This window comes from Oncorhynchus mykiss, chromosome 22 (assembly GCF_057628025.1).
Source record: "Oncorhynchus mykiss isolate SJ-2025 chromosome 22, ASM5762802v1, whole genome shotgun sequence".
NCBI lineage: Eukaryota > Metazoa > Chordata > Actinopteri > Salmoniformes > Salmonidae > Oncorhynchus > Oncorhynchus mykiss.
This window is the reverse complement of record NC_143043.1, coordinates 42,665,735-42,692,603: the sequence shown is the minus strand read 5'-3', so window position 1 is coordinate 42,692,603 and position 26,869 is coordinate 42,665,735. Positions and strand designations below refer to the sequence as shown.

At 43.7% G+C, this 26,869-nt stretch overlaps 1 protein-coding gene across 4 annotated transcripts in view; it reads left to right on the top strand.

The window, feature by feature from the left end:
• The window catches only part of LOC110501818 (integrin beta-5), an 83,735-nt gene extending 62,025 nt beyond the window's left edge, over window positions 1-21,710 (top strand). For 2 of the 4 annotated variants that reach the window (XM_036959231.2, XM_036959232.2), the window contains exons 11-15: window positions 6,551-6,773; window positions 10,823-10,923; window positions 14,136-14,255; window positions 18,764-18,930; window positions 19,558-21,710. In XM_036959231.2, the coding sequence (XP_036815126.2) occupies window positions 6,551-6,773; window positions 10,823-10,923; window positions 14,136-14,255; window positions 18,764-18,930; window positions 19,558-19,653 (707 nt within the window). In that variant the 3' untranslated portion in view covers window positions 19,654-21,710. Of the gene's footprint in view, window positions 1-6,550; window positions 6,774-10,822; window positions 10,924-14,135; window positions 14,256-17,733; window positions 18,621-18,763; window positions 18,931-19,557 lie in introns of those variants that run through there. The other 2 variants (XM_090216104.1, XM_090216105.1) reach the window with 1 other exon arrangement.
• The last annotated feature ends 5,159 nt before the right edge of the window (window positions 21,711-26,869 follow it).

Below are 26,869 nucleotides of genomic sequence, written 5' to 3'. Positions count from 1 at the left end.
ACCATACCATTTATGTTACATGTCTATCAACAACATAATATACAGTACCAGTCAAAAGTTTGGATACACCTACTCATTCAAGGATTTTTCTTTATTTGTACTATGTTCTACAGTGTAGAATAATAGTGAAGGATTCAAAACTATAACCAAAAAAGTGTTAAACAAAAAAATATATATTTATATTTTACATTCTTCAAAGTAGCCACCCTTTTCCTTGATGACAGCTTTGCACACTCTTGGCATTCTCTCAACCATCTTCACCTGGAATGCTTTTCCAAAAGTCTTCAGTTCCCACATATGCTGAGAACCTGATGGCTGCATTTTCTTCACTCTGCAGTCCAACTCATCACAAACCATCTCAGTTGGGTTGAGGTCGGGTGATTGTGGAGGCCAGGTCATCTGATGCAGCACTCCATCACTCTCCTTGGTCAAATAGCCCTTACACATTCTGGAGGTGTGTTGGGTCAGTGTCCGGTTGAAAAACTAATGATAGTCCCACTAAGCGCAAACCAGATGGGATAGCATATAGCTGCAGAATGCTGTGGTAGCCATGTTGGTTAAGTGTGCCTTGAATTCTAAATAAATCACAGACAGTGTCACCAGTAAAGCACCATCACACCACCTCCTCCATTCTTCACGGTGGGAACCACATATGCAGAGATATGTGCATTCACGTACACTGCGTCTCACAAAGACACGGCAGTTGAAACCACAAATCTCAAATTTGGACTCATCAGACCAAAGGGCAGATTTCTACCCGTCTAATGTCCATTGCTTGTGTTTCTTGGCCCAAGCAAGTCTCTTGTTCTTATTGTTTTCCTTTAGTAGTGGTTTCTTTGCAGCATTTCGGCCATGAAGGTCCGATTCACGCAGTCTCCTCTGAACAGTTGATGTTGAGATGTGTCTGTTACTTGAACTCTGTAAAGCATTTATTTGGGCTGCAATTTCTGAGGCTGGTAACTCTAATGAACTTATCCTCTGCAGCAGAGTTAACGCCAGGTCTTCCTTTCCTGTGGAGGTCCTCATGAGAGCCAGTTTCATTATAGTACTTGATGGTTTTTGCGACTGCACTTGAAGAAACTTTCAAAGTTCTTGACATTTTCCGTGTTGACTGAACTTCATGTCTTAAAGTAATGGTGGACTGTCATTTATCTTTGCGTATTTGAACTGTTCATGCCATTTCGTAAAATACTTGGTCTTCTGTCAAATGGGGCTATCTTCTGTATACCACCCCTACCTTGTTTCAGCACAACTGATTGGCTTAAACGCATTAAGAATAAAAATTCCACAAATTAACATTTAACAAGGCACACCTGTTAATTGAAATGCATTCCAGATGAATACCTCATGAAGCTGGTCGGGAGAATGCCTTGTTGACAGCTTTGTACACTTTTGGCAAAGGGTGGCTACTTTGAAGAATCTCAAAAATAAAATATACTTTGATTAGTGTAACACCTTTTTTGTTTACTACATGATTCCATATGTGTTATTTCATAGTGTTGATGTCTTCACTATTATTCTACAATGTAGAAAATAGTAAAAAATAAAGGAACTGGTACCTACAGTACCCAAGTGAATGCAGACATTGTGAGGTACTATCTGGTCCTATGATGTAAATGGTGACAAAGGGACAAGAGTTAGTCGGGCTCTGTGAGCATGAGTCAACTACTGCTGATCTTACAAAGGAAGTCCTCAAACGGTATCAAAGATCCTGATGCTATCAGATGAAGTACTTGACATCCCTGACTGGGGCATTAAATACAGGATTGCACAGCACTAAACCAGCTCTACTGATCCTCATCTAGATGTTCTGGGAACCACACACACACATTTAATAATGAGCAGCAGAGCAGAGAGCGATGGAAGAAACAGCTGTGATGGCAGCATGTCAGGACTTGCCTCTTACCGTAGAAGCCGTAACATTGAGTCAGCAGTGTGCCAGGTAGACAGTCAAGTGAGCATTACCTCCAAGATTAATCTATTGTAATCTGTCTGTGTCCTAAATGGTACACTATTCCCTTTAAAGTGCACTACGTTTCTACCATAGACCTGGGTCCAGGTCAAAAATAGTGCACTATAAAGGGAGATTCAGTCTCTACCTATGAACTTTCCAGAGGTGCAGTGCTCTCTCCTAAGGACATGTTCCCAGGCCTCAAGCCACCAGATTCAGGAGGCACCCATACCTCATGGTTGTGCACACACACAGTTTTGTATTGCTATCCTTGTGGGAACCAAATAATTGATTCCCATCTAAAAATCCTATTTTCCCTAAATCTAAATCTAACCCTTAACCTAACCATAACCCTAATCAACCGTAAGCCTAAACTTAACCCCTAACCCTAAAACTATACCTAACCCTAACTCCAAACCAAACTTTAACCTCTAACCCTAACCTTAATACTAACTGTAGCCATAACCCTAAACCTAACCCCTGAGCCCAAAATAGCATTTTTTTCACTTGGGACCGAGATTATGTTCCATGTTTTACTATCCTTGTGAGGACTTCTAGTACCAACAAGGATAGTAAAACAAAACACACACACACACACACACACATCATGGTTGTGCTTCTGGCCACCACCAGTGACCAACAGTAAACCACAAGAACAATTTAATCAGACCAGACTCAACTTTTCCACCTCTTAAAATATGGTCCTTATTAAAAACAGTACATGCCCTTTACACAGGCCCTGGTGTAAATGTCTTAAGTTACTACTCACCCAGGGCAGTTTGGGGAAAGTATGAATAAAGAAAAGCAAATTCCACTTACTAGAAACTTCTTACACACATCATACAGTGCCTTCAGAAAGTATTCTGCCTTCTTGACTTTTTCCACATTGTTGCATACCAGCCTGAATTTAAAATGGACTAAATTGAGATTCTGCGTCACTGGTTTACACACAATACCCCATCATTTCAAAGCGGAATTGTGTTGTTTTTTTATATTACAAATTCATTAAAAATGTAAAGCTGAAATGTCTTGAGTCAATAAGTATTCAACCCTTGTTATGGCAAGCCTAAATACGTGCAGGAGTTAACATGTCCTTAACAAGTCACTTAAGTTGCATTCGCTCTGTGTGCAATAATAGTGTTTTACATGATTTTTAAATGACTACCATATCTCCTTATCTCTGCAGCCCACCCAATTATCTGTAAAATCACACAGTTGAGTAGTGATTTTCAAAAACATATTCAACCACAAAGACCAGGGAGGTTTTCCAATGCCTCGCAAAGAAGGTTACCTATTGGTAAATGGGTAAACAATCAACTATGCAGACATTGAATATCCCTTTGAGCATGGTTAAATTATTAATTACACATTTGATGGTGTATCAATACACCCAGTCACTACAAAGATACAGGCGTCCTTTCTAACTCAGTTGCCGGAGAGTAATTAAACCAATCAGGGATTTCACCATGAAGCCAATGGTGACTTTAAAACTGTTACAGAGTTTATTGGCTGTGATAGGAGAAAACTGCGGATGGATCAACAACATTGTAGTTACTCCGCAATACTAACCTAATTGACAGAGTGAAAAGAAGGAAGCCTGTACAGAATAAAAACATTTCTAAACATTCGGCCTGTTTGCAACAAGGCACTAAGGTAATACTGTAAAAAAAAATTTGCAAAGCAATTCACTTTTTGTCCTGAATACAAAGTGTTATGTTTGGGGCAAATCCAATACAACACCCTACTGAGTAATTTTGAAGCATAGTTATTGCTTGTAATCATTAAGAACTGGGGAGTTTTTCAGGATAAAAAAACAAACAAAATGGAGCTAAGCACAGGTAAAATCCTAGAGGAAAGCCCGGTTGTCTGCTGTCCACCAGATATTGGGAGATTAATTCACCTTTCAGCAGGACAATAACCTTAAACAAAAGGCCACATCTACACTGGAGTTGCTTACCAAGAAGTCAGTGAATGTTCCCGAGTGGCTGAGTTACAGTTTTGACTTAAATCTACTTGAAAATCTGTGGCAAGACCTGAATATGGTTGTCTAACAATGATCAACAACCAATTTGACAGAGCTTGAAGAAATTTGAGAAGAATAATAGGCAAATTTTGCACAGTGCAATTGTGGAAATCTCTTAAAGACTTACCCAGAAAGACTCACAGCTGTAACCGCTGCCAAAGGTGTGTTTCATTTTCAATACATTTGCTACAATTTCTAAAAACATGTTTTCACCTTGTCATTATGGGGTATTGTGTGGAGTTGGGTAAGAAAAAAATTGATTTAATCAATTTTGAATTCAGGCTGTAACACAGTAAAATATGGAATAAGTCAAGGGGTATGAATACTTTCTGAACACACTGTATATGTTTCTGATCAAATTGAAAGGGCTTTGCCGACTGTCCTCTTTCATTTTGAAAAGCGTATTTTAGGCTTTGTCTTTTTATTGCTTTTAGGCACCATCTTTCCGAGGGGCACTTCAACCTGGAACTCATTACCCATGATTGAGATGTATGTCCTTAAAACAAAGTATCCTACTCCAATAGACAGCACAAATTAAATTAGTTAGGCGACCTACATTCTCTAGGCCCTGTCTGTCAGTCTGCATACATCTCTACCAACCCACAACAGAATGGAATCCTTCTATAGATTCTAGAACAACTTGAACAAAATAACCCTAATAGGTGTTCTATAGATGAGGCAGCACTCTGTGCTAGCAGTGCAGCACTGTTGTTGTGCTGTAATGTTCAGACTGGTTAGTTTGCCCCCTGTTGTCCCGTCTGTGAAGTTTATTATAAGTCAAATGAAGTAAGGCTCTTCTAATACCTAATCTCAGTGGAATTATCCTGCTATTAGAGGAGAGGGAGGCAACAACACATGGATTGCATTAGGAGAGCTTTCTTGGAAGATCAGACCAGACTTGGCTTTTTCTCTGTTAGAAAGGGCCTGAGAAAGCTCTGTCTCACGCAATTGAGGCCTAAGTCCAAGTGTCCCCTGGTCCCCTTCCCAGGTCTAAATAGATGAGTATTGAAGGTGGAGATTCTAAAGAACCTTAGAGGTCACTCTTTTTCATACAGAAGACATCCTGCTTTTTACTAGAGCTCACAGGGTTGCACAGGGTTGAGGCCTGTAGGAACAGATCCTGGAGCAGGTCAGTTCAACCTCCTGTACTCTTCTACAGCAGTAGACTCCCACCTCAGACAGTAACCTCCAGCTACCAGCTGTGGTGTGGTGGGGCTCAGTTAAACAGCAGTGCTGTTACACTTCCAGGTCAGACTAACCCCTCTGGCTAGTGCCTCTGTCCCAAACAGGGCCTTTTTTCAGATTTGCCAAGTTGATTTTTAAAAAATTTAAAAAATTAATTGCAAGGCCTTTGGTCATCAGATGTAGACTAATTGTGTAACATTGAGGCTTGCCATCTCTTTGCTTCTGTGCTGGTCGTCTTTTGCTTTTTTCAACTGCCTAATATGAATGCTCTCGTTGTGGGGCCTTGTGGGAACAACTGGCTTAAAGTCAGCGTGGAAGTACAGCAGTTAAGACTTAATTACAGCTGTTCTTGTCTGAAGAACCCAGCCTTCCCATCTCACACACACACACTGACACAGGGCCCGCTACTAAAACAAGTCAGTGTTTGAACAGGGATTATTTCCACTGTGACATCACACCCTTGGGCTGCCTCTGGGTTGACCTCTGGTCCATAGCTTCCGATGTCGATAAGGTTTGTTCCATTAAAGTCCCAATGCAGCCATTTTTAAATCAATATCAAATCATTTCTGGGTAACAATTAAGTACCTTACTGTGATAGAGTTCCATTCAAATTGGCAAAAAAATAGCTTTATAGCAAAAAACTTTCTCAATAAATAATTTTGCTAGGACTGTCTGGGAGTGGTCTGAGTGTGGAGGGGAAAACTATCTGTTATTGGCAGAGAGGTTTGGAACTCTCTTTTTTTTATTGGTCTTTTAACCAATTTGTCACCATGGAAAGCCGAAACTCCCGTTCATGCAAACCTGCTGATTAGAAGGTCCTATGTAGATTGTATTTTCAACCAGCAACTACAATGTCAGGAAATAGCACTGATCAAATGTTTTCACACTTTTACAGTGTTAGTTTCATCAGCTGTTGTACAATATGATTTAAAACGGGGGAAATACATTTGGACTCCACCGGGCCTTTTAAAGACTGTTAGTGTTTCATGGCTTGTTGCCGGCATTAGATGCCCAAGCTCTCCCCCGACTGAAATAACTGTGATCTAGTCTAGTTGTTCATCACTGGAGACACATTTCTGGCCAGTAAACAGCTTTTCACAGATTTTGTGATCAATAATGAATGATGAAGTGTGTGATTGGCTGTATTGTCTATAAATGCGTTGTTAATGTTTGGAAATCATTCCTTGCTAGATAATGGCCTGTTGTGGGAATTTGAACGTGGATGTGTATTTTTTTCAAATCACTTTGTCTCAGAAATGATTTTATCTGTGTTTTTTGTTTTCTTGTGTAAAGCTAATTGCTGCTAACATATTGACTTATTTTTATACCATTTGAAACTCTGTTTGAAGAACTGTCCTCACAAGCTCCCTCATCTATCCTCTCTTCCTCAGGTCACGGAGAGTGCCACTGTGGAGAGTGTAAGTGCCATGCGGGCTATATCGGGGACAACTGTAACTGTTCCACTGACACCTCATCCTGTGTGTCTGATGACGGGCAGATCTGCAGCGGGCGGGGCAGCTGTGCCTGTGGGCGCTGCCAGTGCACTGAACCAGGGGCCTTCGGGGACACCTGCGAAAAATGCCCCACCTGCCCTGATGCCTGTGGCACCAAGAGGTATGGGACAGGGAGGAGAGAGGGAAGGGAGAGAGGCAGAGGAGAGGGGGAGAGAGGGAAGGGAGAGAAGGGGAGGGGCAGATAGATGGAGGGAGAGATACGAGGCAAGAAGAGGGAAGGAGGGAGAGAAATGGAGGGAGAGATACGGGGCAAAAAGAGGGAAGGAGAGAGAGAGGGGGAGGGAGAGGGGCAAGAAGAGGGAAGGAGAGATACGAGTCAAGAAGAGGGAAGGAGAGAGAGAAAGGGAGGGAGAGATACGAGGCAAGAAGAGGGAAGGAGAGAGAGAAAGGGAGGGAGAGACGAGGCAAGAAGAGGGAAGGAGAGAGAGAAAGGGAGCGAGAGATACGCGGCAAGAAGAGGGAAGGAGAGAGAGAAAGGGAGGGAGAGATACGGGGCAAGAAGAGGGGGAAGGAAAGAGAGGGGAGGGATCGATATGGGGCAAGAAGAGAGAGAAGGAGAGAGGGGGGATATGGGGCAAGAAGAGAGAGAGGAGGAGGGAGAGATAAGGGGCAAAAAGAGAGAGAAGGAGAAAGAGAGAGATATGGGGAAAGAAGAGAGCGGAGGAGGGAGAGATATGGGGCAAAAAGAGGGAGAGAGAGCGAGCGAGAGAGGGAGAGAGAGAGAGAGATATGGGGCAAGAAGAGAGAGAGGGAGGGAGAGAGAGATATGGGGCAAGAATAAAGAGAGAAAGGGAGAGCAGGGTCAGCCATGCCTTAAGTGTCCAGGGGTTTCTAATGTGCACCTGATGGTGATATTTGACCCATCATGATAGGACCCATATCATCGATGACCATGCATTAAGATACAAATAGGATTTAAGATGGATATAACTCACACTAGATTAGTTCTAAATTAGTTCTGTAAGACAAGACACATAAGAAATATGTTATGATCCCTTTCCATTGGTAACCCCCAAAGAAACTAACGGTTCTGACCCAAACTCCTCCTGTATCAGGCTCCGTGTGTATAAGCAGGCTATCCCGGTGATGATGGCTCCGACAGACACGGTCGCCCTGTTTCTAGCTCCTAGCCAACTTAGAATTTATTTTTTGTTCAGTGTGTGGCAAACGGCAGGGAGAGGTGAGGGGAGTGGTTATTGAGGGGAGATATCTTGTAGCCTGCTGGCTCAACCCCAAGCCTTATATGGACTTCCTGCCCCAACAAGGCGAGGCTCTGGATCATTAAGCCAGGGAGTGCTTGGAGATAAAAGAGGAAGCGGCTATCTACACTCTGTGTAGTCTATCATAGGAGGCTATCTACACTCTGTGTAGTCTATCACAGTGCCATCTGTTTTGTCACCAAAGCCCCATATACTACCCGCCACTACGACCTGTATGCTCTCGTTAGCGGGCCCTCGCTTCATATTCGTCGCTAAACCCACTGGCTCCAGGTCATCTATAAGTCTTTGATATGTAAAGCCCCGTCTTATCTCAGCTCACTGGTCACCATAGCAGCACCCACCCGTAGCACGGGCTTCAGCAGGTGTATTTCACTGCTCACCCCCAGAATGTTGTTCATTGACAACAGCTCAGCCTTCAACACCATGTGCCCTCCAAACTCATTACTAAGCTCAGGGCCCTGGGTCTGAACCCCTCCCTGTGCAACTGGGTCATGGACTTCCTGACAAGCAGAACCCAAGTGGTGAAGGTACTCAACACGGGGCCCCACAAGGGTGCGTGCTCAGTCCCCTCCTGTACTCCCTGTTCACCCATAACTGATTGGCCAAACACGTCTACGACTCAATTATCAAGTTTGCAGATGTCACAACGATGAGACAGCTTACAGGGAGGAGGTGAGAGCCCTGGCAGAGTGGTGCCAGGAAAATAATCTGTCAATGTCAGAAAAACAATGGAGCTGATGGTGGACTACAGGAGACAGCAGAGAGTGCACACCCCCATCCACATCGATGGGGCCGCAGTGGAGGGGGTTAAAGCTTCAAGTTCCTCTGCGTATACACCATTGACAACCTGAAATGGTCCCTTTACACAGACAGTGTGGTGAAGAAGGCTCAACAGCGCCTCTTCAACCTCAGGAGACTAAAGAAGTACGGTTTGGCCCTTAAGACCCTCACAAACGTCTACAGATGCACCATGGAGAGCATCTTGTCAGGCTGTAGCACCGCCTGGTATGGCAGCTGCACTGCCGGCAACCTCAGGGTTCTCCAAAGGGTGGTGCGGTTAGCCCGATGCATCACCAGGGGCACGCTACCATCTAGACGGCGTACAGGTTCTTCAAATCTTGGACCGAGAGACTGAGAAAAAACGTATATCTCCAGGCCATCAGACTGTTAAACAGTCACCACTAGCCAGCCTCCGCTCAGTACCCTGCCCTGAACCTTAGTCACTGTTCTAGCCGGCTACCACCTGGTACTCTACCCAGAACCTTAGAGACTGCTGCCCTATGTACAGCGTCATTGAACACTGGGGTGGCAGGTAGCCTAGTGGTAGAACTGACAAGGTTCGGGGATTCTGCCCCTGATTGTCATTCTTCTGCCCCTGAACAAGGCAGTTGTTCCTAGGCCGTCATTGAAAATAAGAATTTGTTCTTAACTGACCTGCCTAGTTAAATAAAGGTAAAATAAAAAATGTTTACATACTGTTTTTCCCACTGTATATGTATATACAGTATTCTAGTCATGGCTCTACCTATATAACTGCTGTGCTCTACACATATTTTCTATATACTGTCCATGCTGTCTTTGCACACCATTTTATATATTTGTATATGTGTGTGTGTGTGTGTGTGTGTGTGTGTGTGTGTGTGTGTGTGTGTGTGTGTGTGTGTGTGTGTGTGTGTATGTATGTATGTGTATGTAATATATATACAGTTGAAGTCGGAAGTTTACATACATCTTAGCAAAATACATTTAAACTCAGTTTTTCACAATTCCTGACATTTAATCCTAGTAAAAATTCCCTGTCTTAGGTCAGTTAGGATACGTTGCTCAATTGGTATCAAGAGACCTAATGTGTGCCAGGAAATCATTCCCGCGACCTGCCTGTACCGTTAACACCAGTCAGAATGGGGCCATGGACTCAAATCAAATTGTATTTGTCCATGCTCCAAATACAACAGGTGTAGTAGACCTTACAGTGAAATGCTTACTTACAAGCCCTTAACTCGTACTGCTTATGCAAAATCCTGACTCTGCCTTCAGCCCATCCGTGACAAGGACCAACGAGTTGTGCCTTCCAAGATGCCTTTCTGCACACCACTGTTGTACTGCGTCGTTATTTACCTGTTTGTGGCCCGCCTGGTAGCTTGCACTATCCTTGCCATCCTTGCCTGTTTTCACCCACAGGACTGCCACTGACTGAATATTGTTTTGTTTGTCGCACCATTCTGGGTTAACCGTAGACACTGTCATGTGTGAAAATCACAGGAGGCCGGCAGTTTCTGAGATACTGGAACAGGCGCGTCTGGCACCAACGATCATACCATGCTCAAAGTCACTTAGGTCCCTTATGTTGCCCATTCTTACGTTCAATCAAACAGTAACTGGATGCCTGTCTGCCTGCTTTATATAGCAAGCCACGACCACGTGACTCACTGTCTGTGGAAGTGTACCTAATAAATTGGCCTGTGTATATTTTTATACCAGTTTCTGACATTTCTCATTATGATATTTCTATTTTTTTTTTGGGGGGGGGGGGGGGTGTTATGTGTGTATTGTTTAGTATTTTGTTGCTAGGTATTACTGCACTGTTGGAGCTAGAAACACAAGCATTTTGCTGCACCTGTGTACGCAACCAATAAACTTTGATTTGAATTTGTTGCTATCAGTCAGGCAGGAGTCAGGACTGTGGAACCCTCACAACATGCTCCTATCGTCACACATGGATCTTATTTGAGAGAGGTAAAAGGTGACCTTTTAGTGTGTGACCATTGACCCTAACCTGACCTTAACCTCAAGTCCTGTTCACACACCTCAAGTCTGTTCACCTCTGTGCTCCTATGAACACGACACGTGTATGATGTATGTCATTATGCCACGCTTACAGTCTCTCTCTCGGTCTCTCTCTATCCACCCCTCCCTCTCTCCGCTCCAGGGAATGCATCGAATGCCGGCTTTTCAGCTCTGGAAGACTGTCCGACAACCAGACCTGCCAGCGGCTATGCAAGGATGAGATCATCACTGTGGAAACGCTTAGTGAGTAAACAACACACTGACTGTGGTTCCTTTCTTTAACATCAGCTGGCCTGCAGACACACATAGAGAGGAGTATCAACGTCTGTGGTTAGCATCTGCAACACTTTCAGTTGTGTCGATGCAATACATACTGTACTTCTTCCCTTGTCCTTGTTTATTAGCTGTCCCCTACTCTTACTGGGCACAGCCTCGCCAAAACATGCCATACATACAACTGATACAGCTGTTTTAGATAATGTGACATGACCCAGCTGCTCTGACAGGGTAGCTTCAGACCAAAGTAAAGCACACTCATGAACACACACAGTGTCTGGCCATCTCTGTGCTAATACAGCCCCCACGTCACATGTATGTATTTAATTATGAAAATAAATATACCCTCTCCAGTCCAGAGTGGGCGTTTATGTTATTATCTGGCGAGTGTCAGTCTGGGTCTGTAGTGGCAGAGCAGACAGATATCTTCTGTTCTGTCCTCCTGATAGCAGCTTATAATAACAGCCGGGCTGCGCCATGCAGCCACAGCCTTCATTTTGTCCAAAGACACGCAGTCCCATTTCAAATATGACGCCCTAAATGCGTCCGAATACATAGGTTTGGTTTGCTGCTAGCAGAACTCGGCTAGGCGCCACGAACGTCTGTGCTTGCATATTCCCTATAGGTCTTTGCTTGAAAAACTAGAAAAAAGTGGCAAAATATTACTGTTTGTCCCTTTTGAGCCACCGTAGCAACAACGTGCCCAGTAACACTTCTTCATAATAGTCAGAATTCATCTAAGATAAATCAAGAAATCTGTCATTCATTTTGACCTTTTTGCAGGGGTCTTAATCGAGCAATTGTACATCTAAGATGTTTGGTGTACTACTTCTCCAGAGAAAAAATGTAGGGTGGCTTCCATCTTTCTTAAATGGAAGAAGTTTACCACCAAGAGTCTTCCTAGGCCTTGGTCAGGGAGGTGACCAAGAACATGATAGTCACTCTGACAGAGCTCCAAAGTTCCTCTGTGGAGATGGGAGAACCTTCCAGAAGGACAACCATCGCTGCAGCACTCTACCAATCAGGCCTTTATGGTAGAGTGGCCAGACTGAAGCCTCTCCTCAGTAAAGGCACATGACAGCCCACTTGGAGTTTGCCAAAAAGCACCTAAAGGACTCTCTGACCATGAGAAACAAGATTCTCTGGACTGATGAAAGATTGAACTCTCTGGCCTGAATGCCAAACGACATGTCTGGAGGAAACCTCAGCACCATCTCTATACAGCGATGTATGGTGGTGGCAGCATCATGTCTAGAGGAAACCCGGCACCATCTCTACAGCGAAGCATGGTGGTGGCAGCATCATGTCTGGAGGAAACCCGGCACCATCTCTACAGCGAAGCATGGTGGTGGCAGCATCATGCTGTGGGAACGTTTTTCAGCGACAGGGACTGGGATACTAGTCAGGAATGGTGCAAAGTACAGAGAGATCCTTAAAGAAAACCTCCTCTCAGGACCTCAGACTGGGGCCAAGGTTCATCTTCCAACAGGACTATGACCCTAACCACACAGCCAAGACAACACAGAAGTGGCTTCAGGACAAGTCTCTGAATGTCCTTGAGTGGCCCAATCAGAGCCCGGACTTGAACCCGATTGAACATTTCTGGAAAGACCTGAAGATAGCTGTGCAGCTCCCCATCCAACCTGACAGAGCTTGAGAGGATCTGCAGAGAAGAATGGGAGAAATTCCCCAAATACAGGTGTGCCATGCTTGTTGCGTCATACCCAAGAAGACTTGAGGCTGTAATTGCTGCCAAAGGTGCTTCAACAAAGTACTGAGTAAAGGGTCTGAATACTTATGTAAATGTGATATAAGTTTTTTTATGTATTTCTCCACCTGTTTTTGCTTTGTCATTATGGGGTATTGTGATGTCATTATGGGGTATTGTGATGTCATTATGGGGTATTGTGTGTAGATTAATGAGGGGGGGGGGAAAACAATTTAATGCATTTTAGAATAAAGCTGTAACATAACAAAATGTGGAAAAATCAAGGGGTCTGAATACTTTCCGAATGCACTGTATGTGCAAACTGTTTAGACTGGGAAGCATGCCACAGGTTTAGAAGCACCCCTGCCTACCTCCTCCCTACCGCGCCCTCAAAACAAACATGTAACTCTACCTGCAACCATAAAGCTAAACTGTCATCGCGTGATGTCTTTTAAAAGCATGGCCCGTAAGTGGAACAGTCCCAGGGCTTTTGACCGTAAAAAAACAAGCTTTTCACTCCACCTCAGCATTGCGGGATATATTTAACTTGTGCCTAGGAATGTATTAATAAGTTAATGTTAGTTGTCTGGGAATTATCATGATGGCATGCCTGGCGGAGATTTGAAGGGATTGTTATTCAACTATTTTAAGGCCCTTCCCTCTGTGTCGCCCAGCTCTGCCCTCCCTGTTCCAGGGCTGCTCTGTTTTACTGCATTCTCTCTCTGCTATTCCAACCATCTGACTTCCCCTAATGGACTCCTCATGTACATTCCGGGAACTTATCTTTCGCCAAAAGCGAAGGGGAGAAGGAAGGGCTGGAGGTGGCGATGGGGAAAGAGCAAGGGGTAAAGGCTGGAGGTGGCGATGGGGAAAGAGCAAGGGGTAAAGGCTGGAGGTGGCGATGGGGAAAGAGCAAGGGGTAAAGGCTGGAGGTGGCGATGGGGAAAGAGCAAGGGGTAAAGGCTGGAGGTGGCGATGGGGAAAGAGCAAGGGGTAAAGGCTGGAGGTGGCGATGGGGAAAGAGCACGGGGTAAAGGCTGGAGGTGGCGATGGGGAAAGAGCAAGGGGTAAAGGCTGGAGGTGGCGATGGGGAAAGAGCACGGGGTAAAGGCTGGAGGTGGCGATGGGGAAAGAGCAAGGGGTAAAGGCTGGAGGTAGTCTGGCTCCTCAAGGCAGTTAGAATATTTCAATAATAAAGAGTTCGCAAAAACAAGGACAAGAAAGCAAAGCAAATTTCTGTCCTTACCGTGGAGTGCAATCATTCACTATCCAAGAATGCTTTTCCAATAAAATAATACATGTTGATCTGTTTTTGCACAGTGTTGTGCTGTTGGATCTCTCCCCATTCTCTTGTTTTCTTTCTTTTCTCTTTCTCTCCTCCCTCTCTCCCTGAAGCTGTACGTTTAGCCAGCTGTTTTATTGCTTGTGTCTCACCAGTGCCTCCCTCTCTCTCTTTTCTCCCCTCTCACAGAAACAGACGACCCCAACGCTGTCCTCTGCCTGTACAAGACGGAGAACGAATGTGTGATGAAGTTCACGTACTCTGAACACGCCAACGGCATGTCAGTCCTCACAGCTCTCAAAGAGCCAGGTCAGTACTGGTCAAAGACTATCCTCTGCTTCACAAAACATGGACATAACCCATCAGCCAACTGCTTCTCCTCATACATTCATTTTCACAGAAATGGAGGAAGAAAACACAAACACAGAAGGCCATGTGTTGCTGATGTACGAAAATAGACCCTATCTGTTTATTATTATGAGTCTGTGCTGGGCCTCTTGTGCACATGCATTCTATTGGACAGTGTGGGGATGATATTAGATGTATATGTCATTGTGTAAACAAAGGCCTGTTTTTTAAGAGCCATGGTTTATATTAGTTTGTTTGTGACTTTCCTGTGTATATATCCCTTCCTGTCTTTGTATCCTGTCCATGCCTTTTTCTATGTTTCTGGTCTGTCTCTTGCCTATATCGGTCTATTTATATGTTCCTGTCTATATATATCTCTTTCTATATTTGTCCTGTCTATCTGTCTATTTCTATGTTCCTATCTACAGTGGGGAGAACAAGTATTTGATACACTGCCGATTTTGCAGGTTTTCCTACTTACAAAGCATGCAGAGGTCTGTAATTTTTAACATAGGTACACTTCAACTGTGAGAGAAGGAATCTGAAACAGAAATCCAGAAAATCACATTGTATGATTTTTTAAGTAATTAATTTGCATTTTATTGCTTGACATACAGTGGGGCAAAAAGTATTCAGTCAGCCACCAATTGTGCAAGTTCTCCCACTTAAAAAGATGAGAGAGGCCTGTCATTTTCATCATAGGTACACTTCAACTATGACTGACAAAAGATTAAAAAAATCCAGAAAATCACATTGTAGGATTTTTAATGAATTTATTTGCAAATTATGGTGGAAAATAAGTATTTGGTCACCTACAAACAAGCAAGATTTCTGGCTCTCACAGACCTGTAACTTCTTCTTTAAGAGGCTCCTCTGTCCTCCACTCGTTACCTGTATTAATGGCACCTGTTTGAACTTGTTATCAGTATAAAAGACACCTGTCCACAACCTCAAACAGTCACACTCCAAACTCCACTATGGCCAAGACCAAAGAGCTGTCAAAGGACACCAGAAACAAAATTGTAGACCTGCACCAGACTGGGAAGACTGAATCTGCAATAGGTAAGCAGCTTGGTTTGAAGAAATCAACTGTGGGAGCAATTATTAGGAAATGGAAGACATACAAGACCACTGATAATCTCCCTTGATCTAGGGCTCCATGCAAGATCTCACCCCGTGGGGTCAAAATGATCACATGACCGGTGAGCAAAAATCCCAGAACCACACCTAGTGAATGACCTGCAGAGAGCTGGGACCAAAGTAACAAAGCCTACCATCAGTAACACACTACGCCGCCAGGGACTCAAATCCTGCAGTGTCCCCCTGCTTAAGCCAGCACATGTCCAGGCCCGTCTGAAGTTTGCCAGAGAGCATTTGGATGATCCAGAAGAAGATTGGGAGAATGTCATATGGTCAGATGAAACCAAAATATAACTTTTGGGTAAAAACTCAACTCGTTGTGTTTGGAGGACAAAGAATGCTGAGTTGCATCCAAATGAACACCATACCTACTGTGAAGCATGGGGGTGGAAACATCATGCTTTGGGGCTGTTTTTCTGCAAAGGGACCAGGACGACTGATCCGTGTAAAGGAAAGAATGAATGGGGCCATGTATCGTGAGATTTTGAGTGAAAATCTCCTTCCATCAGCAAGGGCATTGAAGATGAAACGTGGCTGGGTCTTTCAGCATGACAATGATCCCAAACACACTGCCCGGGGAACGAAGGAGGGGCTTCGTAAGAAGCATTTCAAGGTCCTGGAGTGGTCTAGCCAGTCTCCAGATCTCAAACCCATAGAAAATCTTTGGAGGGAGTTGAAAGTCCGTGTTGCCCAGCAACAGCCCCAAAACATCACTGCTCTAGAGGAGATCTGCATGGAGAAATGGGCCAAAAAACCTTGTGAAGACTTACAGAAAATGTTTGACCTCTGTCATTGCCAACAAAGGGTATATAACAAAGTATTGAGATAAACTTTTGTTATTGACCAAATACTTATTTTCCACCATAATTTGCAAATAAATTCATTAAAAATCCTACAATGTGATTTTCTGGATTTCTTTTCTCATTTTGTCTGTCATAGTTGGAAGTGTACTTATGATAAAAATTACAGGCCTCTCATCTTTTTAAGTGGGAGAACTTGCACAATTGGTGGCTGACTAAATACTTTTTTGCCCCACTGTACGTATTTGATCACCTACCAACCAGTAAGAATTCCGGCTCTCACAGACATGCTAGTTTTTCTTTAAGAAGCCCTCCTGTTCTCCACTCATTACCTGTATTAACTGCACCTGTTTGAACTCGTTACCTGTATAAAAGACACCTGTCCACACACTCAATCAAACAGACTCCAGACTCTGGGGCTCCATGCAAGATCTCACCTCGTGGGGTATCAATTATCATGAGGAAGGTGAGGGATTAGCCCAGAACTACACGGCAGCACCTGGTCAATGACCTGAAGAGAGCTGGGACCACAGTCTCAAAGAAAACCATTAGTAACACACTACGCCGTCATGGATTAAAATCCTGCAGCGCACGCAAGGTCCCCCTGCTCAAGTCAGCGCATGTCCAGGCCCATCTGAAGTTTGCCAATGACCATCTGGATGATCTAGAGGAGGAATGGGAGAAGGTCGTGTGGTCTGATGAGACAAAAATAGAGCTTTTTGGTCTGCACTCCACTCGTCGTGTTTGGAGGAAGACGAAGGATAAGTACAACCCCAAGAATACCATCCTAACCGTGAAGCATGGAGGTGGAAACATCATTCTTTGGGGATGCTTTTCTGCAAAGGGGACAGGACGACTGACCGTATTGAGGGGAGGATGGATGGGGCCATGTATCACGAGATCTTGGCCAACAACCTCCTTCCCTCAGTAAGAGCATTGAAGATGGGTCGTGGCTGGGTCTTCCAGCATGACAACGACCCGAAACACACAGCCAGGGCAACTAAGGAGTGGCTCCGTAAGAAGCATCTCAAGGTCCTGGAGTGGCATAGCCAGTCTCCAGACCTGAACCCAATAGAACATCTTTGGAGGGAGCTGAAAGTCCGTATTGCCCAGCGACAGCCTCCGAAACCTGAAGGATCTGGAGAAGGTTTGTATGGAGGAGTGGGCCAAAATCCCTGCTGCAGTGTGTGCAAACCTGGTCAAGAACTACAGGAAACGTATGATCTCTGTAATTGCAAACAAAGGTTTCTGTACCAAATATTAAGTTCTGCTTTTCTGATGTATCAAATACTTATGTCATGTAATAAAATGCAAATGAATTACTTAAAAATCATACAATGTGATTTTCTGGATTTTTGTTTTAGATTCCATCTCTCACAGTTGAAGTGTACCTATGATAAAATTACAGACCTCTACATGCTTTGTAAGTAGGACAATCTGCAAAATCGTCAGTGTATCAAATACTTGTTCTCCCCACTGTATATGATTGTGGACTACAGGAAAAGGAGGACCGAGCACGCCACCATTGTCATCGACTGGGCTGTAGTGGAGCAGGTTGAGAGCTCCATGGTGTCCACATCACCAACAAACTATCATGGTCCAAACACACCAAGACAGTCGTGAAGAGGGCCCGACAAAACCTATTCCCCCCTCAGGAGACTGAAAAGATTTGGCATTGGTCCTCAGATCCTAGAAAAATTATACAGCTGCACCATCGAGAGCATCCTGACTGGTTGCATCACTGCATGGTATGGAAATTGCTCGGCCTCCAACTGCAAGGTACTACAGAGGGTAGTGCGTACGGCCCAGTACATCACGGGTGCCAAGCTTCCTGCCATCCAGGACCTCTATAACAGGCGGTGTCAGAGGAAGGCCCTAAAAATTGTCAAAGACTCCAGCCACCCTACTCATAGACTGTTCTCTCTGCTACCGCACGGCAAGCAGTACCGGAGCGCCAAGTCTAGGTCCAAAAGGCTTTTTAGCAGCTTCTACCCCCCAAGCCATAAGACTCATGAACAGCTAATCAAATGGCTACCCAGACTATTTGCATATCCCCCCCACTTTTATGCTGCTGCCTCTCTGTTTATTATCTATGCATAGTCACTTTAATAGCTCTACCTTCATGTACATATTACCTTGACTAACCGGTGCCCCCACACATTGACTCTGGACCGGTACCCTCTGTATATAGCCTCGCTACTGTTATTTTACTGCTGCTCTTTAATTATTTGTTACTTTCATTTTTTACATATCTATTTTTTACTTAACACTTATTTTTCTTATAACTGCATTGTTGGTTAAGGGCTTGTAATTAAGCATTTCACTGTAAAGTCTACACCTGTTGTATTCGGCGCATGTGACAAATAAAATTTGATATGTCTCTTTATTTATCCTGTCTATTTAAATGTTCCTGTCTATATCTCTCATTGTATATTTGTCTTAATCTTTGAGTATTTTCTTTGTTCCTGTGTATATCTGATTTTTTATAACCTTTGTTTTATGTTTGTTTGCCTCTCCTCCCGTCTCCAGAGTGTGGCGAAGCGCCGGACGCCATGACGGTCCTCCTGGCGGTGGTGGGCAGTATCCTACTGGTGGGCATCGTGCTGCTAGCCATCTGGAAGCTGGTCATCACCGTGCACGACCGCAGAGAGTTCGCCCGCTTCCAAAGCGCACGCTCCCGCGCACGATATGAGATGGTGAGGAAGGGGAGTAACCTGCCTACTTCAGTGATTTACATATGAAAGGTTGAATTTATGAGACTGACAATTTTCTGCCAAATACTGTAAGTTATGGGAATCATTGATTAGGATAACTGTCCTATCTATTACACTGACTACAGTATCTATCAAATGAAAGGCTGTGAATTACTGTTACTGACTGTTTTGGGCCAGAGTAGATCTATAGAAGTAATGCATGTCTGAGAAGGATAGGATATATGCACATTCCATTTTAAATGTTGAGATGTAATGTAGACGTCTAACAGTTGTGGAATTTCAAGGTCATTGAATCTTATTGTGGTGTACCTTTTGAACAGTTTCCAAATATAACACTCCAGCTCACTGAAGACATATGTAGGATCTGGGATGGGAACATAGTTGTGTATGATACGATCGGTGTGATCAGTGTCAACAGCCTAAGTTGAAGCATCCGCAGGAGAAAAAACATATGTTGATTGAAACCATCAGATAGATGTCTTCTTGGACAACAGAGCTGTTTGGAAAACTGACTGTTCCAAAGTTCAGAGGCTGCACCTCAAATGTCCACCCTGCCTCGACATGTGCATTGTAATCAACTGACTGACCCATTTTTCTCCCCCCCCCCAGGCCTCCAACCCCCTGTACAAGCAGCCCATCTCCAACGACTATGTAGAAACCGATTTCAGTATGTACAGCAAGTCTTACAACGGAGCAGCCCACTGACCACCTCCACACGGGGTGTTGTTGTGGCGGGGGGCACGGCAGGACCGGTCCAAGTAGAGAACCAAGAGGGCTGGGAAATGAAAAAATAAACTCAACCATCTATCTGATCTGCCGAAGACTTATGACGAACTGAAACAGAAGTGAAACTAGTAGTCTGGATTGTTTCTGGGGAACCTGTGGCCTTTTTTTCTCTCCCTGACTGAGAAGGGAAAATACCCACTGCCATGACGTGATGAGATGTGACTGAAAGCTCTGGTCGGCCCTGTGTGCTTTACTGGGCTCTGGTCTGCCCTGTGTGCTTTACTGGGCTCTTGTCTGATCTGTGTGATTTACTGATGTCAGTAGAATTCAGCCCAGAGGACGAGCAGCAACATTCATGGACTCTTGATCTGGAATTTGTTTAAAGAGGACAGAGATAATATGTGCTCCTCCGAGTCTTTTCTCCAACTAACAAGCAGATGTTATATAAACAAAATGGACTTCGTAGACAGAACAATGAAACCATGTCTTTCACTGACAATTTGAGTGAATTTACCAACTTTATAGTACATAAACCATAACCCCTCCTTCACATAAGCAGCAATATATATATATATGCATAGTCAAATTCAATTCTGTACAGACAGGCACACAAGGCATCAAGTTGTATTTTTGTTTTCTTACTCTGAAAAATGCCTTTCCTGACAGTCAACTATGCATCCTTCTTCATAACAAGTGGAAATATTCAAAATTGTAACGTTACATCAGCAGGAGTCGTTCAGGTTCATGACATAAAAAGAGCACATATTTTTGGGTGACGATGACGTTGACATCATGGTACTAAACATTAAAAGAGCACTAGTTTTCTTACCCTTGTTTTACACGACAGATGAGGATGTTATTAGGAGAGTCTCATAAAGTGACTAAGAATCTCTCTATTCTCATTGTGTTGTTGTTACACGCCATTTGCACTCTAGTCTTGATCTGTTTAGTTAGCCTGGACCCAGATCTGTTTGTGCTGTATCCAACCCCTATGGTCATTGTCAAACAAATAGATACATTTGGATACATCACTAAGAGATCTGGCCCCAGGCTACTATTAAGTATGGCTGCAATAACCCCTGCTGTCATGCTGTGAGGGTGTGTGGGTGGAGAGGCTGGGAAGGCCTCTAAGCTGTGTTGACATGAGACATAACTCTCCCTCACCCATTCCCACAGGAAGAGGCAGGACTTTAACATGGCACTGGAGTAATGAAAGTGCTTCAGTATGAGTTGGGAGGGTTAACTCCTCGTCAAATGTGTTCTGTGACCTTTTTTGTGATGGTGTGTGTGTGTGTGCGAGACAGACAGACAAAGGGCGGAGAGAAGGAGTGTGTGCGTGCCAGCGTGAGAGTGTTTGAGACAAGGGGGGGAGAAAGAGTGTTTGAGACAGAGAGAGAGAGCGTTTGAGACGGGGAGAGAGAGTGAGTTTGAGACGGGGAGAGCGAGAAAAAGAGAGGGAGAGAGAGTGTGTTTTGGAGAGGGACCGAGTGTTTTTGAGACAAAAGGAGAGAGAGAGAGAGAGAGAGAGAGGGTGTATTTGAGACAAAGGAAGAGAGAGTGTGTGTGTGTTTGAGACAAAGGAAGAGTGTGTGTGTGTGTTTGAGACAAAGGGAGAGCGAGAGTGTTTGAGACAGAGAGAATGAGAGAGAGAGAGGGTGTGTTTGAGACAAAGGGAGAGAGTGTGTGTGTGTTTGAGACAAAGGGAGAGAGAAAGAGAGGGTGTGTTTGAGACAAAGGGAGAGAGAAAGAGTTTGTGTGAGACAAAGGGAGAGAGAGCGTCAAATGTAATAAGAGTCACATAATAAGTGTCTCACAATTGCGTTGTGCTTACTTGTGTCTTGGCACCCTGTGGGGAGGTGCATTAGCCCAGACCTTTGTGAGTTCAACAGTAAAATGTACATTCGCCAGCATCCTTCCTGTACAGCATTGATAATTCACCAATAGAGACCAGTAGATTTACAACACTACTACATGCACACTTCATTCTGCACACAGAGCAGGAATACAGAAAACAGCAATAAATGAATGACATAAAAGCAAACGTATAGCCCACTTATTTGACGTTTATTCCCGGTGGTGACCCTCTTGCAATTTTTTACCTGTGCAGTTTCACCTGTGCAGCAATCGTGAAATTATACATTTTGAAATAACAAATTAACAGCCGGTCTGTAGTTGTTTTTGAAGGAAAATTAACTGTAAGTGGTGGAGGGTGACACCGAACATTAACTAAGAAAGGCATGAATGAATTGGGGGTGTGGCTCTGAACCAGGGCTGCTGTGTCTGTGTGTTGCTCTGAACCTCAGGTGACAGGGCTGCTGTGTCTGTGTGTTGCTCTGAACCTCAGGTGACAGGGCTGCTGTGTCTGTGTGTTGCTCTGAACCTCAGGTGACAGGGCTGCTGTGTCTGTGTGTTGCCCTGAACCTCAGGTGACAGGGCTGCTGTGTCTGTGTGTGGCGCTGAACCTCAGGTGCTAGGCAGCTGTGTGTGTGTGTGCGTGTGTTCAAACATCTGTTCTCCTTCTTAACCAATAAGCAGAAATCCATCATCCTCATGTATGGTCCTCTGATCATATAGAAACAGATGAAAGGTGGTCTGGTCTCTGATTCTGTCATTTACACCTCCCCAACGTAGCTCTACACCTTCCTAACCTAGCAGGCGTAAAAGAAACACCTTCCTAACCTAGCAGGCGTAACAGAAACACCTTCCTAACCTAGCAGGCGTAACAGAAACACCTTCCTAACCTAGCAGGCGTAACAGAAACACCTTCCTAACCTAGCAGGCGTAACAGAAACACCTTCCTAACGTAACAGAAACACCTCCCTAACGTAGCTCTACACCTCCCTAACGTAGCTCTACACCTCCCTAACGTAGCTCTACACCTCCCTAACGTAGCTCTACACCTCCCTAACGTAGCTCTACACCTTCCTAACCTAGCAGGCGTAAAATAAACACCTTCCTGGTTTCCCAGCACTCCGCTGTCGACCATGACGTCCCTCACCATGTGCTTCTCTCCTCAGCTAAACCAGTTATGTGTAACGGTTGTCGTCTGGAGAAAGAGAGGAGGACCAATGCGCAGCGTGGTAAGTGTCCATTATTTTAATAAAACAACTGAACACTGAAAAAACCGACCAACGAACAGTTCTGTAAGGTGCAACAAAACACTGAACAGAAAATAAACACCCACAAAACCCAGGTGGAAAAAGGCTACCTAAGTATGATTCTCAATCAGAGACAACTAACGACACCTGCCTCTGATTGAGAACCATACTAGGCCGAACACAAAAACCAACATAGAAAAACAAACCTAGACTGCCCACCCCAACTCACGCCCTGACCATACTAAAACAAAGACAAAACAAAGGAACTAAGGTCAGAATGTGACATGTATTAGTTGCATAAATTCAGCATATTTTTCCGAGTTCAAATGACCTGCAAATAAGACTCATAGAAGAAGTAACAACCCAAATGAATGTCAAACACATGGAAATATTTGTTTGTTATTTCGTTTTCAGAGAGCTTGATGGTTCACATGAGCTGGAAAATGCATACTATTTTCTTGCTGCTAACTGCATAGTTTTGGAAGACACCAAGTATAGAGGGAAGGGGGTACTAATGCTGGGATATGGAACATGTCTATGGGACTGGATGGGCTGTTATTTCAGCCTGAAGGGAGGTCATAAATCTCTTCCAATCCCCCGCCAGCGTTTACAGACACACACATATCCATCCAGCAAGCCAGCACACTCCAATGTGAAGATATTCTCCCAGAGCAGTCGGGGCCCAACCTCAGTCCAGGTTTCAGTTGTGGGGGGAAAAGTAGGTTAGCTTGTTAGTTTATTCTCTCTGCCGGACAAACAGGGACTTACAGAGAGGATTGTTAAAATAGAGGCTACAGGGACTTCCAGTAAGGTCAGTGAAACATTTACTATGGGCTAACTCTGCAAATAGCACTGCTGGGTGATTTGAAAAGTCAATCGATCAATACTATAATAACTCTTAGCAAAAATGTTTACCTTTAATTACCTTTAATCTGTAAAAGATAGATGTGAGGGGTTGAGGGTAGCTGAAGGCTGGGACTAAAAACAAACAAATAGCCTAAGTATTATTGTCCATTAAGTTTACTACAATTAGGGGAGGAGTGGTAAGGTTAGGGGGAAATAATAAAGGAAAATATATTTTAAGTCTATATTTCAAATATATCTATTTACAAAACAATAGACAGTGTCTTCGGAAAGTATTCAGACCCCTTGACTATTTCCACATTTTGTTACGTTACAGCCTAATTCGAAAACTGATTGAAAATATATATATCCTCATGAATCTAAACACAATACCCCATAATGTCAAAGAAAAAAGAGTTATAAAAACTCTGAAATATCATATTTACATTACACTCAGTACTTGGCTGACGCACTTTTGGCAGAGATTACAACCACGAGTCGATGCTTCAAGTTTGGCACACCTGTATTTGGGAAGTTTCTCCCATTCTTCTCTGCAGATCCTCTCAAGATCTGTCAGGTTGGATGGGGAACGTTGCTGCACAGCTATTTTCAGGTCTCTCCAGAGATGTTCAACCGGGTTCAAGTCCGGGCTCTGGCTGGGTCACTCAAGGACATTCAGAGACGTAGTCCTTTTGGAAGGTAAACTTTCGCCCCAGTCTGAGGTCCTGAGCACTCTGGAGCAGGTTTTCATCAAGGATCTCTCTGTACTTTGCACCGTTCATCTTTCCCACGATCCTGACTAGTCTCCCAATCCCTGCCGCTGAAAAACATTCCCACAGCATAATGCTGCCACCACCATGCTTCACCGAAGGGATGATGCCAGGTTTCCTCCAGACGTGGTGATTGGCATTCAGGCCAAAGAGTTCAATTTTGGTTTCATCAGACCACATCTTGTTTCTCATGGTCTGTGAGTCTTTAGGTGCATATTGGCAAACTCCAAGCGAGTTGTCATGTGCCTTTTACTGAGGAGCGGCTTCCATCTGGCCATTCTCCAATAAAGGCCTGATTGGTGGAGTGCTGCAGAGATGGTTGTCTTTCTGGAAGGTTCTCCCATCTCCACAGAGGAACTCTGGAGCTCTGTCAGAGTGACCATCGGTTTCTCGGTCACCTCCCTGATCATGGCCGTTCTCTCCCGATTGCTCAGTTTGGCCGGGCAGCTAGCTCTAGGAAGTGTCTCGGTGGTTCCAAACTTCTTCCATTTAAGAATGACGGAGGCCATTGTGTTCTTGGGGACCTTCAATGCTGCAGAAATAAAAACCTGTTCTCGCTTTGTCATCATGGGGTATTTTGGGTAATTTATTAGGATTCCCATTAGCTGTTGCAAAAGCAGCAGCTACTCTTTCTGGGGTCCACACAAAACATGAAACATGACATTAAACAGAACATTAATAGAAAAGAACAGCACAAGGACAGAACTACATTAAACAAATGTAAAGGCACACTTAACCTACTGTATATTGCAATACGTACACACAAACAATCTAGGTTAAATATTGGAGAGGCGTTGTGCCGTGAGGTGTTGCTTTATCTGTTTTTTGAAACCAGGGTTGTTATTTATTTGAGCAATATGAGATGGAACAAAGTTCCTTGCAATAATGACTCTACAGTTGAAGTCGGAAGTTTACATACACCTTAGCCAAATATATTTAAACTCAGTTTTTCACAATTCCGAAAATTTAATCAGAGTAAAAATTCCCTGTCTTAGGTCAGTTAGGATCACCACTTTATTTTAATCATGTGAAATGTCAGAATAACAGTACAGAGAATGATATATTTCAGCTTTTAGTTCTTTCATCACATTCCCAGTGGGTCAGAAGTTTAAATACACTCAATTGGTATTTGGTAGCATTGCCTTCAAATTGTTTAACTTGGGTCAAACATTTTGGGTAGCCTTCCACAAGCTTCCCACAATAAGTTGGGTGAATTTTGTGCCCATTCCTCCTGACAGAGCTGGTGTAACTGAGTCAGGTTTGTAGGTCTCCTTGCTCGCACACGCTTTTTCAGTTCTGTCCACACATTTTCTATGGGATTGAGGTCAGGGCTTTGCGATGGCCACTCCAATACTTTGACTTTGTTGTCCTTAAGCCATTTTGCCACAACTTTGGAAGTATGCTTGGGGTCATTGTCCATTTGGAAGACCCATTTGCGACCAAGCTGTCTTGAGATGTTGCTTCAATATATCCACATAATTTTCCCTCTCATGATGCCATCTACAGTGGGGAGAACAAGTATTTGATACACTGTCGATTTTGCAGGTTTTCCTACTTACAAAGCATGTAGAGGTCTGTCATTTTTATCATAGGTACACTTCAACTGTGAGAGATGGAATCTAAAACAAAAATCCAGAAAATCACATTGTATGATTTTTAAGTAATTAATTTGCAGTGAATTATAAGTGAAATAACCTCTGTAAACAATTGTTGGAAAAATTACTTGTGTCATGCACAAAGTAGATGTCCTAACCGACTTGCCAAAACTATAGTTTGTTAACAAGAAATTTATGGAGTGGTTGAAAAACTAGCTTTCGTGACTCCAACCTAAGTGTATGTAAACTTCCGACTTCAACTGTATATAATACTGTACGCTTTCTTGAATTTGTTCTGGATTTGGGGACTGTGAAAAGACCCCTGGTGGCATGTCTGGTGGGGTAAGTGTGTGTCAGCGCTGTGTGTAAGTTGACTATGCAAAGCAAACAATTTGGGATTTTCAACACATGAATGTTTCTTATTAGAGGAAGTGATACAGTCAGTCTCTCCTCAACTCTTCGCCAAGACAGACTGACATGCATAGTATTTATATCATCCCTCTGATTACTATGACGAGTAAGAGCTGCAGCTTAACTAGGTCTTCCTTACAGCACTCGACCACATGACTGGACAATTATCTGGTCCCTGCAGGACTTGCTTTTTGGAATGTGGTGTCAAAAAAGCAGAGCATCTCTTTATTATGTACAGACCTCGCCCCATCTTTACAACCATTGAATCTATATGTTTTGAACATGACAGTTTACAATCTAAGGTAACAGCAAGTAATTTAGTCTCCTCAACTTTTTCAACAGCCACAACATTCATGATCAGATTCAGCTGAGGTATAGAACTTAGGGAATGATTTGTACCAAATACAATGCTCTGTGTTTTAGATATGTTCAGCACCAGTTTATTACTGGCCACCCATTCCAAAACAGACTGCAACTC